Here is a 19,677-nt window from a genome sequence, read left to right on the forward strand (position 1 = left end):
CATTAATATTTATTTATCTGGTATAAGTACCGGTGTTTTGTCTGCACAGGTGCAGTTTAATGTACACTTGGATGTGACTCCAATATAATGGACTCTGAGCTTTAACCCTGAAAATGTGCAATCAAGATCAATAAGGGACATTAAAATGAAGATATGTTTATCTGAATTTAATAACAGCTTCATCTCTGATAGAAAATAGTATTATGTATTTGATTTTTGATTTTTTTTTTTGCAAGTTATCCTAAGCTGTATCTATGGTTTTTTTTATATCTATAATGTTATCTTATTGACATTCTCACAATTGATCCATTTATTGAATCTGCCAGCAGTGACTGAGGCTAATATCACTGGCCATGATCTTTATAGCTATTTACAGCAGTAATAGCAGATGATATTGAATGCCACAGCGGTACTTTCGCAGAGATCAAAGTCAGTATTTACCAAGCGTTGGCACATAATTTTTTCCCCCATGATAATAATTAGCCCTCCAAATGGCTCCGTTAGATTACAGTCTTGATGATTGGTGAAGGAACCAAGGTAGATTATTGCTGTAAAACAAGAAGTTCAAACTTTATTGTCAAGGATTGTTGGAAAAAAGGAGTAGCCGGTCGTCTAGAGTCAAGGGCATTCGTTTCCAAACCAACTGCATGCAGTTTACCAGTATGGTTTGGCTGACAGTTTGATGGTCAAACCCACCTATCTATGCGGACTGGAATGCAATGGCTCAACAATTTGTCCAAAGAAATAATTTAATTCTGCAATACACAAGAAATGCCGAGATGTACCAAAACAGAAACATACTGGTCTTCCAAATACAGTAAATAGACAGATCTATGTAGACGTTCTTGTGATGGTCCTTCATTCGTAGCTTGTGTTGTAAATAGTCACAGTTGCATACTCATTCTTAATCACATAATGCAAGTAATGCTAATAAAACCAGTGGTCCACAAAGTCCACAAAATGTATTTGGCACATTTAGAATGATCCATATGCTTCATTTAACTTTATTTGAGCCGGGAACACACTGAGGAAAATACCCAAAATGACTCTGATTTTACGACATCTTAAAGACGGTGGGGAGTCTGCCCAGAACAGCGAGCAGTAGGGCCAGTTTTAACGTCTTGGGGATTAGAATTCAGATGTCTTTTATCAGTTGTTAAATTTTGTATGACTGGAATCTGCATAAAGCTTAAAGAGATCCTGTGGTCTGTGCTGGTTTATTCAGAAATCTGTATGTAAAATTTCAAGCATTTTATGCAGTCGTTAAATGTGTCATAGTCGTATCGTTAAGGGACTGCTCTTTTTTCTGAGGGAGGAGGGGGGTTGCAAAATGGGGGAGGCGTGTCAAATAAATTTTTAAGCACTGGGGAGGGATTAAGTTTTATCATAGCCACAAACTGTATAAACAGAAATGATCATACCTATATTTATATTTACTTTATCAGTCCATTTTGGCCTCCGTATTACATACTGAAACACACTTTTATGTTATTTTCTGCTTTCTGACTGGTCCCTGAAATGACTAAATAAAAAGAGAATCAAAGCAAACAAACAAAAAAACAGAAATTATGACTGGATTTCAAATTCTGATGGTCCTCGAACACATCATGTGCGACTAATGGCTCATTTATGCTCCCTTTATGTACGAAAATAGATACACTCATTTTAAATGTTGTAAACTTCCCTGCCCTCATACGTCCATGCGTCCTTGTGTTGGGATAAATGTAGCCAATAGATGAAACAAGAGGGCGGAGTCACAAGTTTCTCACAATAACAAACGAGGCGACGGTGATAATGTAGCTTCAGAGGCAGCGTTGAGGCGTAGATGGCGGTGATCTGTGAGGCCATTAAATACATTGCGACACGTGGACGGAGAATTATTTTCCCTGTATTACCAATTCATTTTGTTCCGTCATTTTTTTTAAAGGTATCCGTGGTCTCCTATGGTCATATTTCGCTTAGTCTGAGTGGGCGGAAGTTCGCTGCATAGATCGGCCTCTCATTGGGTGGAACGCTGAAGTCCCGCCCTACCACCTCCGGTTGTGTAGCAGTTTTCAACCGTTTTCAACACATCCTTTACTAACTTTTGTGGTGTTTAGTCTTGCGGGGATGTAGCCATTTTTCTGCCATGGTTCGCGTCCTGTAGGCGATATTTTTGTGGGCGTGTTACACCAAAACCTGCCCCCCCCGCAATATTTTTGCAAGCGCACCATTACTGTGGCACCGCCCAGAACGATTGTGATTGGTTGAAAGAAATACAAGCAGCCGGGGCGTTTTTTTTCCAATCTTTAAGTGAGAGTCGGCCCAGCCAGACTATATTTCGCTTTAAAGACACTACACTGTCCCCACACTCTTCAATCGTACAGCTCAGTTTCATCCATATCTGTAAGCTTTAAGCAATCATGCACAAATATGGACGAAATGAAAGCAGAGTACGGACAGAAGGCTCCGTTCGTGTCCGTAACTAACATTGAGCATAAATGAGCCCAAAGGCTTCCATCTTAAAAATCACTTTTTTCTACATGTCTCTTTTAAAATTTGACCAAAAACAAACCAAAGCCACACCCCAGCCACCCTCCTCCTCTGATAAATAAAGAACAGTCCCTAGGGAGTTTTTTAAGTCGTCCAGTGGGTTCCCGGCTGTTGGCAGATTTTGCACTTTTAACCCTGATGGGCCAGATTTAGATCTGCGAAACACAGAGAATGCAATGTAAACTAATCCACATCATGCAGCCATTACGACATGCATGTTTTTAAAATCTTTGTAAACCTTTGGCAGAATCAGTAGCCTTCTAGTCCACGTCATCTCAAGTGGATTTTGTAAACAAACAGGGCCTTAAATATACAGTATAACAGCAGAAATAATCATGTGCAACAAGGTATACAGTACATCAATTTTTCCAGAAGTTGCAGGAGGTGATCTGATGTGTTTGGTCCCCACTCCTGTGCTCTTGTGCCTGGTAATCCGACCCAAAGTAATGCATAAGATGGCATACAGTCCAAAGATAGTCCCTCCAGAAGGATGGAAGGGGCTCTGAGCTCAGTCGTCTTCTTCCTCGTCGTCCTCTACGGGCTCTATGAGGATGCTGTGCTTCAAGCAGGTTTGGAGGTAGTTCACTACTGTCCGCTGGAAGTGCTGGATGCTGCGCGGCTCTCTCAGGACGTGGCCCTCGTCTGGGTACAGCTGCAGCGAGTAGTTGGCCTCAACCTTCACCAGTCGGCTCAGGAGCTCAGCGCTGTGCTGGAAGTGTACTCTCGCTTTGGGCAAACACAACCACCAATTAAAATTAGATTTGAAAAAATAAACAAAAAAATCAAAAACGAAAAAATTGAAGAAAACCTTACCATCTGCGGTTCCATGTAGAATAAGGAAGTTCTCATCTTTCAGCTTGTTAACCTCCTCAAGCAAAGAGGCAGTCTGAGAACAACATAGCATCACACTATGAGTGGTTTATTAGGTACACCGAGCTAGAACTAATGCAGCCCTGCAAGAAATCCCACAGTCATAAAAGTTTAAATATTCATTTTTTGATGAAACTGTCAGACTGCATCAGTTTTGGGTAATAAACCTGAGTGTGTATCCACAGCCTCACCGAGTAAGCGTGCTCCTCCTTTGCTGGAAGGCCTAGATACCTCTCTGAGAATGCAGCACCTGAAAAAAGTAAAATAGTTTCACTCAAATACCTGAACTGTGTCTCTGCTTCACCACAATTTCCATGGATCCAATGTTTTAGTAGTTAATGACATGATTTCAACTCACTATAAAGCCTGAAGTCAGTTATTGGTGCCACGGCAGCCGTGCACTGAAACAGCTTATCTGTTGCAGCTAACATCTTGAGAGTTAAATAACCTCCAAATGCCTGAAAGGAGAAACATAAAAGTGCTACAATAAACAAGGAATTCTCATTCCTCTTACCTGTGGCGCTGTTTATCAGTCTAGATTTGTTTGGTGTGAGTTGTTGAGCGTTGGAGATATCAGCCGCAGAGATGTCGCTGTCTCTCAGATATAATGGAACTAGATGGCACTCAGCTTGTGGTGCTCAAAGCGCCAAAAAATACATTTCAAAAACTCAACAGCAATGTCTCTTTCCAGACATCATGACCTGGTTACTCAAGATAATACACAGATCTTGTTTTGAGTAGTTTCATATAGGAGCTATTGTCTCCTTACTGAACTACACCCGCCAACCGTATCACAGCGCTGAAGGAAGAGTGCATCTACTGCTAGCCTCTTGTCCATGAGTAGATGCACACCTCCTTTTCCGTGGTGTAGTTCAGTCGAAAACTAACTTAAACTGCTCACAACATGGTCTGTGGGTTATCTAGAGTAACCAGGTCATGATTTCTGAAAGGAGACATTGCTGTTGAGTTTTCAAATGTATTTTTTTGGCACTTTGAGCACCACAAGCTGAGTGTTATCTAGTTCCATTATATTGGAGAGACGGCAGACCTTTCTACGGCTGATACCTCCAACACTCTGCAACTCACACTAAAAATATCTAGACTGATAAATAGCGCTACAGTTAAGAGGAGAAAACTGTCAATTCAGTTTTTTTCAGTAGGAGTGTTGAGTTTCCAAATCTGTAAAAATGCTGTCACCTTGCCGTAGAGGACCATCCGGCGATCGTCAATGTACGGTAGTTGCATCAACAACCTGTGTAAATGTCATAAAGTCCTGTTAGTTAACCAACTTACAGGCATTACTCTCATGTGTCAACCATATATGTTGTTGCATAACTGCACTGACTCTACAACTCCCAGATAATCTTTGACTCTGATTGAGCCAAGCTTGCGTGAATCCACAGCAGTGGTCTTCTGTCCACGTCCGACCCCACTCCTGCCGTCCACCCAGGCCAAGGCCACATTGTGTGTGCCGGAGAGGACCTGAGGCCAGTCGAGGGCGAATTCCTCTGTCACTGACTGACTGCCGGGCACACCATCCCTGAGAGACAGGACAAACAGGATCAGCCGGTATGGTGACAGATATTGGGTGTGGAAGAGGGAGGAAAAGGTCAGAAAAAGGTCAGAGATCACAGGATGGAAAGCAGGTGACGTTGAATAACTCCTGTTGAGTGACGCTTACACAATGATGAGGAGAGGGTGCAGGTTGGCCTCGTAACCCTGAGGTAGAGATAATTTCAGGTGTAGGTCTAAAAGGAAAGAAAACAGAGGTCAAACGAGATCAGACACGTCAGGGTTGCTGCTCTGCCTGAAATACATCTGAACCTCTGACACACATTACCTGAAGACATTATTTTTGTTTTAAACGTTTTCTAAAATGTTACATTTAAAAATGCAAACCAGACATTATGGCAAATAATATGCGCTTAAATTTGAGATCAGAAATCTGAACACTGTATGAAGCCAGGCTCAACATTCTTGTTTCATTTTGCTGACATATTAGAGTCAAAGATGTTCATAGAGTGAATTTTTGATATATCTTTATCACTGAATAAATCAGTAAATACTGTCAACAGCCTTAACAACACCCTTTAACCCTCCGTGAAAACCTTCAGAATATAGATAGGGATAAAATGGGAAAGTCTGGTGTGTGTAAGAGCTACTCGAGTGAAGATTTCTCACTCGGTGTGAGAAAAACCCATTTTGAGAGAAAGACTTTTCAAGGTATGTACTGCAAAATTCCACACATTTTTAAACAAGAAATAGGACACTACAGGTGAGTTGGGTAAAAATTTAGCTAATAGATGTCACCACAAATCTTCCCCAGTTGTTTACTTACATTTTTTGTATCACAAGTTTTCTGAAATGATGTTTAAATATGCAAATGATGCATTATCTAAAAATAAAATCTGCCCTTTTTAAATACATTTCCAGAACAGAAATCTAAACCAAAAGAAACACCTAAATGTGTATTTTAGATATTTTCTTTCCACTAATCTAAAAGAAGCCAAATAGCCCAAAATCTCAAAATTGACCACTGCAGCTGCAGTGCGTACTTGGGAGTCAAACAACAAATTACGTGAATTGGAGCACAGCCTCAATTCTTTATCTAAACATGAACAAACATGCACAGCCACTCTGGAAGAATACTTGGCACTGGTCCTTGAGGGCAGACATGACTAATGACCTAATCACCAAATAGAGAAAATTAGTTGGTACTTAACTTATTTGTCCCTTCCAGGCTGAGATACTTGCAGCCAGTGCTTAATATAGTCTGACTGCTTGATGAGGGCACTTAAGGTGATCTGTGAGTGTGCGTATTTGTGTGGCCATTGTTCTCAATGCCGAACCCAGTGGCATAAGGTCGTTACGACGGGCCCCAGTGCTCGCTGTCATGCACATATCTCCTCGTCACATGATCAGAGACTTGACATTAGATAACATCAACACACAAAATACCCAGCAATGATCACTGCGTATCTGTATACGACAAGAAATACCCCCAAAAAGAAATTAAGAAAGTATTGAGTTCTTTTTTGAACACAGGCATAATGTCAAGGCGGCAATCACTCATAAGGGGCCTTCTCCACCCACTGTCTCTAGGGCCCCCCCACCTCACAGGCCCCAATGCAACCGCCTTGCCTGCACTGTCTGTATCTACGCCCCTGCGTCACGACAGCCACCATCTCCTTCACCCACTGATGACTGAGTCAGCTTACATTACACGATTTTCACTGCAATTTTGACGTCGCAGAGGATCTTGAGAAACACAGTCAGAGTTGAGTCGGCAGATAGTCTGCCAAGATGAGTCCTCATGTGTGAACAAGCCTACAAGCAAGTCGCCCCCTCGTCTGTGACTGGGACTGGATATCTGGCATGCCAGAAAACTGGAGATGTCTGACACGACTGACAAAGATCATCAGCCAATGAGAGGCGGGATACGTCCCACGTCAGCACGCAGGAGGACGGAAGAAATGTGCCGGCTAGCAACAACAATGGCGGCGTCCACAGGATCACGGGGAGCACGTTGTGTTTGGACCCAGGCCCTGGAGGCAGATCTGATTCAACACTGGAAATGATATCCATGCCTTTAGGATGTGTCCAAGTTAAAAAATGTAGTTTGGTGATGTCACCGCGTTATCTGGGGCTCTGTCCGCGAGCGCTCGGTGGAGAATTCTTGTGGTGTGCACACACATGTCATAACGCAGTTGGCGAGACTCCCGCTGACAGAAACACACGTCGCCAGGTATGAACACTCAAAAGATTACAATAGTCTCGACGAGGCAAAATCAGGGTGAAAAACGTGTAATGTGATCTTTACAGACTGCGTCACTTTAGAAACATTGATTTGATATGATATCTATAAAATGTAAAAGGTAACATATTCATGGTTTGCAGAAACGTCCAATGCCAACATTTTCCACTGTCCCTATGGGCCCCCACCTCACAGGCTCCAGTGCAACCACCCTGCCTGCACTGTCTATATTTACACCCCTGTTCAAACCACATAAAATGTTTTCTCTGCTTACCATGGTTTTCTGCTGGGAGTGTCCTGAACAGAGTCTCAGGGAGCCTCTTGTCCTCCAGAGCTCTAGACAGAGGGCTGTTATCCTCCAATACGACGTATCCTACAGGAGATAAAACACCAGTGTGTCAGATTGTAAGACTTAACATCAAAACGGACACACAAGGCCGTCACATTGCAGGCCAAATCCTCATCATTTCCATTTACACAGCTTTAACTGAGAGCCACAGACAGAGGGCAGTGTTCACATGCTTGGAATTGATGATTTTATAATGTGGTGTACTTGAATACATCCCCCTCTGGAGGCGGTAGCAGGAAACTACAGACAGCCTGTGTGTCTGGGAGCTGTGTGTCTATGTGTGTGTGTGGTTATGCCATTAGTTAGACAAGCAGTTGTAACACTCACTGGAGGGGTCCTTTGTACTGTGAACCGTCACTTTAGGGATTCCTGGGCCTGGGGAGTTTTTCAAAAGAAAACATCATAGAATCAACTGTCTGAGCAGCGTGAAGCTTGAAAGCACATTCGCTCGTGTGTGTGTCTGTGTCCCATTTACCTAGACAGTAGAGGGTGAAGTGGGTTTGATTGGGGCTGAATTCAGCTCTAAAGAAGCGACATCCATCTATGAGGTTACAGGAGACGCAGCGGCGCTGAAACACTCCATCCAGGTCCACACTTGGAAATAAAGAGTAAAGGGTTATTGACCACACGTTAGAAGAATAGGACAGCCTAAAGCGGTTTGATTTGCTCCAGGAGAAGGTCAATTAATTGCCGAGATATTAAGGAAAAGTGTCAGTGTCTTGAGACAAACTATTCCAGCAGTTGACTTTTAAGAAACAAATGGGGTTCAATAAGGCTCGACATAAAAGCCGTTATACAGATTGCTCTTTGAGGCAGTGTCGAGTCTCTAAATGACCCTCTCTGCTCTGCTGCTTACAAATTTCATACAGGATTAATCACAGACTGGGTTTAAACAAGCCATCGTCCCTCCTCCATAATATTGTGCTATCTCCTGAAGCCTAAAGCTATGTAAGCTAATAAAAAGATATGAAACCTCGGAGGTTGATGGGGAAACAGACAAGTGTGTTCATCACAGTGGGGACCATAAGTCTCAGTGGTCCTTGTCAACAGAGAAGTGTTTTTTTCCTGTTATAAATGTGTCAATTGAGCTCCGGGCCTCGAGCATCTACAGCGTACAAGAATAAAGATTCACATGTCAACACATTAGTGCGCAGTTACTCTTCTGAATGCTTTTTTAGCCATGCTAGCAGCGTGGCTCCAGGGCCATGGTGATGTTGGATAGTCGGTTTCAACTTTGGACAAAAATGAAATATCTTAAAAACTGCTGGGTAGAGAGACCTGAAATTTGGTGCAGATATCCAAAGTGTCCAGAGGATGAACATTAGTGAATTTAATGATCCTCTGACTTTTTATCTAGCACCACCAGCAGGTCAAAGTTTTCACTTATTCTCTGACATATCTGAGTAGCTTCAAGATAGATTGGCACACATCTTTTACAGACATTTATGGTTTCCAGACAATGACTCTTGTGGCAGTGGTGCCCCAATAAATTCTTCATAGGATTGGCCAGATGGGACCAGTACAGTTAACATTTTGAGTTCCAAAACAATCCTGTTTTAATGTGTTATATATCTGTATATACATGTTAGGTGATTTATTGTTTTTCAAATAAGCTGGTTGTGTTTTTCCTTAAAAAGACAAATATACAGCTTTAATTTGAGGGAGTACATTGATTGTAAAGAGCAAAACATTTAATGGGAACAAGTCTTCTCAAATTAAGGGGAGACTAGAGGATAATCTTGAGGTGAGAGTTCAAGGAACCCCTTTAAAAATGGCCATGCCAGTTGTTCCCTCGCCAAAATTTAGCCTAACTTTGGAGTGTTATTTAGTCCCCTTCCTGACAAGCTGTACTTACATGGTTAGCATCAACGGATGCCTGTGGTTGTCTAGTTTCACAAGATACCACTACCCTAAAAAATGTGTGTTCCACAGCATCCTAAAGCCTCTGAATGTTCCTGTGGCGCCACCATGAGATTCACATATGTAGTTTTGAGTTAAATATCTCAACAATCATTGAATGGAATGGATGAAACTTATTATCTGGCACCATCATCAAGTCGTTTTTGTCCAATACTTTGTTTTATAACCAGATACCTGCAAAACGAATGACATTCTCAGCTGTCATAAGCCTCAGCTGCACTTTGCATTTAGTGCTAATTATCAAATTGCAAGTCACACCTGCTACACTTCAGGATGTTACCACTGTTATGAAGAGCATGTTAATATGCTGATGTTAGCATTTAGCTCAAAGCACCATGGTGCCTTGGCTGTAGACTCTTGTTTTACGTTAATAACAAGACAAGCTAATAATAAACCAGCTGTGGTGCTGATGCTATGCTAGCTTTCTGTGTATTGCAGTGCACACAGAGATGCAATGGGGCAGTGAAATTTGATGTTAAAATGGGGCTCGGACAGTGAACAAAAGCCTAAATATTTTTTGACTGAATACAAACTTTAGATGACATTCAGTTGAGGTGCTTTGTGGAAGCTAATCAGCCCCCCAGGGAAGCCGCTCAGCCTTGCAGAAAATTTTCCCAGTGGCCACTTGTGGTATTGCAGCAAAATAATGCCCTGCATTTTCCCAATAGACCACCATTGTAAAAGAGACGTTGGTGAAACTGTTGACAGGACACCTCCAACTGCAAGTAAGATCAATCATGAATCTTTCTGTTGTGAATTTTTGAGTCATGGTGGTTTTATATTTGTAAAACTTTCCTCAAGCCGAGAAAAGCGATTAAAAAATCGGAGTCGTCATCACATTGTAAAGTCTATAAGCCAAGCGGGAACCCGCAGGTGGGGCCAGTGGGAGAAACACTACTGTGCATAATAAGTGGGCTGCGTATGGCAGAAGTTAATCGAAAAGTTAGAAAACACTTTTTGCGTATGGGCCAGGTGAGCAACTCCACTGGAATGAATAGGAGCCATCTTGGGGTCCGATATCTAGTAATTATCACGAGCACTTTAATGGTGACTCAGCGATAATGTAGCTGGTCACGCTGTTGATGCGTCGCTTGTAGTGTGAACACAGCATCAGGAATAATGCCTGTATTGTGTCTTTTTTATAGTTTTTTTTTTTTTTTTTTTAATTTTACAGAAACTGTACTCTCATTTTTCACAGTAAGGCATGCTTACCTGTAAAGGTGTCTGCTTTGTCTGGATTCCTCTGTGCTCAGGAAATAGCTGATGGTGAGAAAAACGAACCACAGACACAGCAAGTTAGTCAGCACTATTGAAGAACTGCAGATCACCTTTGGCTCTCTTAACTTCATCATAATTATTCTGGTTATCAATTATTCATAGCAATAATACACAGATTTACATAGTTCAGCATGCTAATAAATTCACTTCATTACGTTTTAATTTGTAAAGCACCATTAGTGGCGGTGCATTAAATCAATTGTGAAGCAGATGTGCATCACATGCCGACTGTCCACCTCCATATGAATATGAGTAGAGTACTGTGAGGCAGACAGACTTGTGTGGAGGCAGATAACAGTATTAGTATGTGGGCTTTGGAGCTGCAAACGTCTGACTAGATCAACAATCGACTTTCCTTGATTCTCTGTGACGCTCGCACCTCAGTCAGTCGGTTCATGAGGGGTTTCTGCCCCCAGCTGGATAAAGACAGATTTAAGTGATAATCTGCTCTGTTCAAGTGTAAGTAATCCTTTAGCCTCCTCAGTGGCAAGGCATTGCCACGAGCACAGTCAGGGTTAAAGCCGTTTCCTTTGGCTTTTTAACGGAGATCAATGCTACATGTTAAAATGGCCCTTTTAGTTATTTTTAAATAGGCAATCTTGTGTGTACTACTCACTCAGAGTCTGACCTAACAAAGGAATTTGCTCTCAGCTTACGGCAAGAGATGATCATTCTAATGATGGCCACTATTCAACCCTAACCCCTCCCAAACCCCCCCCTCCTGTCACTTGTACATTCATAGTAAGGCGCAGCAAGCTGTTAAAGGTGCTGAAAGGTGATTCACTGCGGCTCTCACATACATTTTTCCAGCCTTCTCGTCAAGGGCGCAGAGCACGGTGACGTCCCAGCTCCCCGATGTCAGGAAGCGAGGGGGGACGGAGGGGATGGCAGGCTGTGTTACACAGAGAAACAGAGATGAAGAGCAATGTAGAAGCAGGCAGATATACAGAATAAAAATAGGTGCAGCGATACAGCAAGTGTGTGTCAGAGACTGGGGGAAAAAACTGAAGATAGGTTCATAAAGTTAAACCACATGAAGGCACTGATGGCTACAGAGAGAGCTCAGAAACAGTACTTTTAAAAATTGTTCACTTTGACATTTAAATTAGTGAGACACGGGAGCAAGGGCTTAGGTTTTGTTTTTACATTTGGGGGGACACATAAAACGGAGGGTTTGGGGGTCCTTTTGAGCTTCAAAACCTTAATTTCCTGCATTCTGGTGATAATCAATTTATGGTGTAAATGTTTTTAATTTCATCAAAATTAAAGTCTTCTACTACTTGCATGTATGTTGTAAATATTGAGGGGGTTGTGTCCCCTGTCCCCGCCCTGAAATCTTCACTTATGGCAATTACTATTCTACTATAAGGCAGACCATCACAAGCAAATAAGTGTAAGTGTATTTCCCAAAATGTCAGACTACTCTATCAAAGCCAGTCTTACAAAAAGCACTTCATTTACTCGGGGAAATAGATGTTGGATGTTGTCTAAAAAATAAAGTTTATTTAAATGGGAGGATCACCCCAGACCCCATACAGATGTCCAAGCAAAGCCCCTGATGTACTCAAATCCTAGAAACACCTCTGCTCTTCTTACTGCCGAATGCACTCAAAAAAGAAACACATTCTCATCTATAGAACGTTTCCAAAAAAAAAAAAAGCATCATTAAACATTTTTAATTGCCCCGCTGGGGATGAATAAATTGCTAAATTGAAATGAAGTGAACTGTATTCCCTCCATAATATAAAGGGTAAACGACCATAAAAGTATTAATGAAATGACTCCTTAGATAAAGGTGGTGTTTTAGTAAAAAGGGAGAAAAACAAATGCAAACAAATTGCTTCAATAACAAGAGAGGCGGAGGAGGAGGACACAGAGGAGGGGGAGAAGGAGGAGATCGTAAGCAAACCAGACATTAAGGATCTGTACTGCTGAGATCTGTAATCACACTGTTTTATGTGACCCCCTGTTGAAATGTTAATGACCACTTTTGTCTGAAATTATTCAAGGATGACTTTAGGAAGTAAAAGTTAACTGCACTCAGAACTGACCTGGGCTGAGAGGCCGGCGATGTGGTGGAACTCTCCACGAGCGCCCTGTTTCGCTGGCAGGACTGTATAGAACACAGAGCCGTCTGCTGAAAACAGCGGCACATCCTGTCGGAGAAAAGTATTGGGTTAAAAAAGAAAGACAGTAGTGGTAAACAGGGGAAATAAGACATTGTGAAACATGAGAAACACATACCTGTCGTTGGTTTTGCATTATGTCCATGGCCATTTTGTGCTTCTGTTGATTTAAAAATCACATAATATGGAGAAATGTATTAGAAGCCCCATTAATAAAGCTAAAGCTATTCAAGCAGCATTGTCTAAATAAAGCTTTTCATGTTTATTAATTATTAAATAGAGAAATAATAAAACACTGGCAATGGCATATTGAAATCTGTGAGGATTAACAGAAAGGGAACAAGCAATAAAGCACTGCAGTACATCACTGAGAATTCTTCTCATGCAGCAAAATGACCTTAAATATTAATCCGGCCAGTAGACATTTGAGAGCTTAAGGAAATCAATCCTAACTCCCAACACAGCGTAAAAGAAGCACAAATTCTATTAAAGCCGTATATTGCAGCGGCAGCCGTTTGTGGCTTACTAATGTGGAACGACTGATGACCGCTCACCTCCGAGCAGGCCCCTGTGGTGGCCTCGCACACGCAGAGCACTGATTGGTTCTGGGCTCGATTCAGCCAACGAACCGCGAGGCGTGTGCTGCTGATCCAAGTCACCATGGAGATGTAGCTGTCTCTGAAGAGGCGATGCAGAAAATGATACACGGGGAGAGTGATTGGAAAGTGGTGCATAGGAGTGGAAAAAAAGAAGATGTGAGTTATAATATCTGACAGGTGGTGTCTAACGTCTTTAAGGTTTATTCTGTTTTTATATTCATCACAAAGATGTAGTACCTGGCCCTGAGGGAGTCAGGAGGCATCATCTCCAGAGTGTGAGCTGGACCATAAAGATTCACCACAAACAGACTGACTGATGGAATACTTGAGCCAGCCTGTGAGCACAACAAAGAGAAAGAAATGAGCAATTAAACTAAATGTTAAGAGTTTTAGCAATGCTAGCAGCAATGGAACTGCTGATATGTCAGTCTACCACTTTGGTCCTGTCTGACAACTATTTGATGCATTGCCATGAAATTTGGTGCAGATGTGCCCAGTGCCCAAAGACGGAATCCCATAGACTCTTGTGATCCTTCGACTTTACCCTTAGCCTGACTAGCAGGTCAAATTTTTCAGTTATCAAGTTAAATATGTCATCATCTTCTGGATTGAATGGCACAAGATTTTGTTTACAGACAATCATGGTGCCAAGAAGATTAATTGTAGGGATCGCCTGACTTTTCTTCTCTTGCCACCATGAGGTAGACTTTTAGGTTTGAGTGGTTGTTTCAACTGAATACCACAAATCAATAATTTACAAGATTTAAATTTCATCTTACCGCCCTTTTCGACCCTCGCTTCAGATAAGGAAAACTCCCACCAAAAAACCCGCAAACAGGAAAAAAATGGAAGAAACCTCTGGAGTAGCAACTGAGGGTGGATCCCTCTCCAAGGACGTGCAACTGGGACAGACATTCATGTTCCCCTGGTGGTTTTACATTTGTAAAACTTTCCTCAAGCCAAGAAAAGCTATTTAAAAATCTGTGATGTCATCACAATGTAAAGTCTATGAGCTAAGCAGGAACTTGCGGGTGGGGCCAGCGGAAGAAACACTACTGTGCATATTCAATGGGACGCGTATGGCGGAGGTTAACCCAGAACCTAGAAAACACTTTTGGCCAATGTGCCAGGCGGGGTGACTCGGGATGAACTGTAAAAACTTTGCATTTTAATTTGTCCAATACTCTGGTTTATAACCAACTTAAAACCAACTTGCACCAACTTGAACTCCCAATAGACTCACCTGTACTTAATGTTTAGTGTTACTTAGCAAATGTTAGCACACTAACACACTAAACTAATATTGTAGGAACCATTTTTGTTTGTTTTGTAAAAGAAATACAAGGCAGGGCAGTTCAAGTTTTAAATGACGCCATCAACGTGCATCCGTCCTCAACAGAAACAGACACAGATGTGTGACATGAGGTCATAAGCAAGCTATGCGCTAAATGATTTTGTTTTTTGATGTCAAACAAAGGTCTGAATTGTTTTGAATACTAATAAGCACTGCACAATCGCATGCACTCCATTCACTCATTTGCACTGTTGCAACCAATAACTGTAAAGTATATAAAGATGGACAATAAGACTGCTCCCCAAAAGTGAAGCTAAAATGTTTTGATCGCCCCCTGGTGGCTGGCTGCAGTAAAGGTCATATAGCCTGCCCCCTCCATGTTAGCGGATGGGACATGGCCCAAACTGAAAAATCAAAGTAAATGTCAAATAAATTTTTGCCAAATTTGATTTCTGTCATCTTAGGTAGTTCTTATCTTGTAATTGTATGATCAACTGTTCGTTCTTCTGATACATTTGGTGTTAATTAAATATTTGATGCTATAAAAAGAGGGTGTTAGATCATGACTGACAGCTGTGTGTGCCAATTGGTGTGTTCGGGAACTCAGTACCGCAGAGATCGCTACTGCACAGACTCTTGTACAAAATGCTGCAACAGTTAAAAATGGCAGCGCTCCTATCTAAGATATTTTGGCTTCATTTTTGTACAGTGAGAGGAAGTGGATACGCATTGTCAGTCTTTATATACAGACATTGACTGGACGCCATGACAAATGCTGTGAACATGTGAACATTACACCTGCTAAACAGCAGAATGTTAAGTACAGCCTTACAGAGCTGCTGGTGTGGCGATAGAGATTAATCAATCCATTTTTACCTTGGGGTAGGGGAAAAGGACGTTGGAGGGATAGAGGCCACCCAAGAAGTGAGGTATTTCCATCACAGGTGTGTTAGAGTTGTTGATGGTTAGGTATGCCAGCCGGGCCCCGTCCACAGACCACCAGTGAGCCACATATGTCAAGAGCACTTCCTCTGTTTTAAGAGACAATATAGGTTGTTTTGTCAAACTTAAAGCGTACACCTGCTGCTCATGATTGTTGCTGTCAGCTCTGTTTTGCAGATGCTTCACTCTGCTTCTCTCCTCTAAGTGCTGGAAAACAACCCACCTTCATAAGTCCAGTCAGAGAGCCCGTTCACCACAGTCTGCTCCAGGTCGGTGGTTGTGAGACGCAGGGCTTTGCTGGTCACACTCGGCTTGTAGTAGATATCTCCGTCAAACACATAGGCCTGGCATAAGCGGCACAGACACACAGTGCCAATCCATTATATCAAAGACAGTGCGCTTGAAGGCTTCATAGCTGGCCGCCCGAATCGAGTGTCGGACGTCGTCCAAGAGTAAATGAATCATCGGCCAGCATACACATAAGTGAGAGCCAATACGTCTTTACTTGCCAGTTAATATGCTGCAGATGAACACCGACATAGCAGCAAAAGCCAATTACATTACAGGGAAGGTAGATGAATTATATTATGAGTGTAAAACAGGCCCATTATAGCAACACGGTCTCTGCAATAACCTCATAGCTGGAGTTCATCTCATAATGACAGAAACATGATATCATTGATGTTATTGTTATGAAAATGATGTCAAACTACTTCACCATTATGGATGGTAACGGCTGAGAAAATGTCCTTTTCATATTGACAGGTATAGCTGATTCAGATGACAGAGACGGACAACACATTGATCAGGTAAATGAGAAAGTGTCTGGCTCACCAGCTGGCTCCCCTGAGGCCCCCAGGAAGCATACTGTAGCGCTGCCTTCTCCCTCTCCAGAGGGTTCAGCTCCAGCAGCTCCCTGGAACACACACAAACACTCAGACATAAGCCCTCCGTTAGGGACCAGTGTCCCGTTTAAAGCCCTCTGAGGTCCATCCATGCCCTGGCCTTGAGCTTGAGAGAGACACTTCACTGTGAGGACAAAAGAGCAAGATGCAGAGAGGGAAACTAAACAGAGAATGGAGCTGGTTCATGCAAGAGTGCAACATTACTTTTCCCATATTCCTAGCTGCACTTGTTTCCTTTCTCAGGACAGGCAAACATTTTCCTCCAAGGCATACTCAGGCAATGATCAATACTGCAGGTCCTCCTGAAAATCCTTTCCACAGCCATTACTCAAAGGCTCCAGGGATCGTCCACTGCTACCACGGAGTTTTTCCCACTGACATAATGCTGAATATGAATCTCAGGCAGTGAAATCTGAATAACATTACAAACCTCACTTTGGGATATGGAACCTGGAAAGAACACTGACGAATGAATGCATGTCGGACGGAAACATGAGGCGCTGATTCGATGAGACACACTCTGAGGGGGGCGTTTTTCAATCCGCGGGTCTGCTTGCATTGGTGACGCTCATGCCCATTGCAGCCCATGCATTAGCATTCATGATTCCACCTACCCATTAGCCACATTGTAGATAGCATAGGAGGCTGAGAAGGACTGAGAGAACACCTGAAAGAGGTAGAGGATATCATGCACACAGGTGTGCCGCACTTAGATGATAAAACACAGATTTTAGTGCTCACACATGCTCATACACATGTATAAAGAAAGTTAAATGCAAATGAAACAAAGGTTATGAAGGACACTGCTGAGACTAGGGCTGGGCAATATACTAATATTGTGTCAATATCCTGATATGAGACTAGAAATCGTCTTAGATTTTGGATATTGTAATGTGTAAGTGTTGCCTTTACTGGTTTTAAAGGTCCAGTGTGTAGGATTTGGGGGGGTATATTGGCAGAAATGGAGTATAATATACTAATGTTTTCTTTAGTGCATAATCACCTGTTTTTTTAAGTATTGTTTTTAACTAATTTTCATCATCTGGTCTGTTTGTTGTGGAGAGGAAGAGACCTCTGCAGATAATTCGGCTCCCAGCAAAAACCTCCTAAACAATGAACACTGAATCAATCCTAACCAGGAGCTCATGTTTGGCACATGGGAGAAGTTACAGCTGGATGTAGTCTGCAACCCTCACTGCTCGACAGGCCAGCTGTGAGAAAATATGGGCAGGGGGATAACCTCAGATCCTCTAGTTTAATATGATACCTGTGTCTTTAAAACTGAGCCCAATATAGCAGGTTTTATTCGCCGACATCTGTCTGCCTCACTTCTCACCTTCAGCTCCACCTGTCATACCTGCTGCCTCTTTACATACTTTTGCAGACGTTAGGTCAGTGCCTCTTTTCTTTTTTCAGTGTCTTGTTCTCTCTGCACTCTGACATTCTGACTTTGCTCATCAGGCCGCAGTTAGTCATGCTTGTATGTGCATAGATGTGCATCTGTCCTCTGCTGTCAGATGGACCACAAATTGCTGCACTTGCTCCAATTCAAAGGTCAACCTTTTCATGGGCCCCCCTTTGGCCTTGGGCCTGGGTCATCTGTACCCTTTGACCCTCTGACAGCCGGCCTGGTGCTAGATGCCACTAAATCGAACACACTGTTCCTTTAAAGGCTGCGATGATGTAATTCACCAGAATTGACCAGACTGTTCCAGCTGTTCTATTATTTGCTTTTACCCACTTGATCCAGGCTCAGACTACAGGACTTTTAAAATCCAAACTGATTTTGAAATCAGACACATCACACACATAAGGAGAACTTTCACAGATGTTCTTCTCTCTAATGTCAAACATGCACACATACTACAGAATATTATTAAGTTAATCTTTCCAGAGGGAGCATAAATGCACCACTTCATATGATCTCGTGGGGAAGTAGTTGTAAACAAAATGGAGACTGACATACTGCAACAACTTTCTGTGCTGCAGTGAAAAAAACAAAGCCAGAAAGCTGAACGAGTCTGGATGAGAGAATGGTTTGGGAGACGTGGGTGGTCAATTCTTCAGTGGGAACTGGAGATGACATTTTATCTGTAAGTTTTAATATCTGTCAACAATATCTACTTGCTAATGTTAGCATCAAGGGCTACAATGCTTACAATTGCTTGGCAACACTGTCAGCTGCTCTGTACTGATGTAATCATAACAGTAATCATCCAGATTTTAAACTCTAAATATCAATATGTTTCAGATTATCTGGGATGGGGGAAAACATTGATACGCATAGCATCCCAATGTTTTTCCTGGCAATAGTTTAACAATGCACGAACACCAAGTATCATCTTTTTAATGGATAAATAATTAATATTGCAAATACAAATTAAACTTTTGGAAGTCTGCTTGAATACTGAAATGAATTGCTTTTTCAGTCCACTAGATACATTTGCATACAGTTTCCCCTTGGGGACATAATTTGCAGTTGAAAGAAAGTAATGAATTGCAACATTTATTATTGTAATACTCAGCATATTGCAAAATATTTAACATCTCAATAATATTGTATTGGGACTGAGGTATCTTGATAATATCATATTGTAGTGCCTCTGCTGATTCCCACTCCTAGAAATTATCGGGGCACCGCTGATAAGCCTGCAAGCTGTTATGGGGGTTTAAAACTGAATGTGTAAACCTCTCATATTAGCAGATAATCTGGGCTGAACATCGGTACCGACCGGTCCCAGATCAAATTTCTCCTCTGATTATATCAGGGATAAATCCTCTCAAAACTCCTGTAGTCTGAGCCCGGCTTTAGTCACTATATCCACATTATTAATTATTATAAATCAAAAATCTCACTGTGTAACCCTTACTTAAATGTACATAATTGTTGAAATATCAATATTAAGGTGTTTCATATGATATTTGATTTGTTTCATATCACCCAGCTCTAGCTGAGACCAACTTTACAATTAAGCAATAGGCAACAGGAAGCTGTGTTTGCATCCTCTAATTTCTGCAAAGCACAGTATCAAGTGGCTTATTGCTTTTTTACAAGGGCAGCAACACTGTGCTACAAAATTAGAGAGGGAAATGTTCAGTGAACCCTAA

At 42.0% G+C, this 19,677-nt stretch overlaps 1 protein-coding gene across 1 annotated transcript in view; it reads right to left on the reverse strand.

Annotated features, from left to right (window-relative positions):
* Window positions 1–349: 349 nt before the first annotated feature.
* Window positions 350–19,677, reverse strand: part of LOC126403321 (inactive dipeptidyl peptidase 10) — a 37,140-nt gene continuing 17,812 nt past the window's right edge. Inside the window, exons 7-26 of the mRNA XM_050065911.1 lie at window positions 17,184–17,236; window positions 16,499–16,580; window positions 15,888–16,008; window positions 15,599–15,753; window positions 13,666–13,763; window positions 13,384–13,507; window positions 12,948–12,989; window positions 12,755–12,859; window positions 11,504–11,595; window positions 10,638–10,685; window positions 7,981–8,099; window positions 7,833–7,880; window positions 7,431–7,529; window positions 5,084–5,150; window positions 4,748–4,942; window positions 4,600–4,654; window positions 3,761–3,860; window positions 3,594–3,652; window positions 3,346–3,418; window positions 350–3,258 (exon numbers count right to left, since the gene is read on the reverse strand). Of these exons, the coding sequence (XP_049921868.1) occupies window positions 3,041–3,258; window positions 3,346–3,418; window positions 3,594–3,652; window positions 3,761–3,860; window positions 4,600–4,654; window positions 4,748–4,942; window positions 5,084–5,150; window positions 7,431–7,529; window positions 7,833–7,880; window positions 7,981–8,099; window positions 10,638–10,685; window positions 11,504–11,595; window positions 12,755–12,859; window positions 12,948–12,989; window positions 13,384–13,507; window positions 13,666–13,763; window positions 15,599–15,753; window positions 15,888–16,008; window positions 16,499–16,580; window positions 17,184–17,236 (1,953 nt within the window). The 3' untranslated portion in view covers window positions 350–3,040. The remainder of the gene's footprint in view (window positions 3,259–3,345; window positions 3,419–3,593; window positions 3,653–3,760; window positions 3,861–4,599; window positions 4,655–4,747; window positions 4,943–5,083; window positions 5,151–7,430; window positions 7,530–7,832; window positions 7,881–7,980; window positions 8,100–10,637; window positions 10,686–11,503; window positions 11,596–12,754; window positions 12,860–12,947; window positions 12,990–13,383; window positions 13,508–13,665; window positions 13,764–15,598; window positions 15,754–15,887; window positions 16,009–16,498; window positions 16,581–17,183; window positions 17,237–19,677) is intronic.

This window comes from Epinephelus moara, chromosome 16, assembly GCF_006386435.1.
Source record: "Epinephelus moara isolate mb chromosome 16, YSFRI_EMoa_1.0, whole genome shotgun sequence".
Lineage (NCBI taxonomy): Eukaryota > Metazoa > Chordata > Actinopteri > Perciformes > Serranidae > Epinephelus > Epinephelus moara.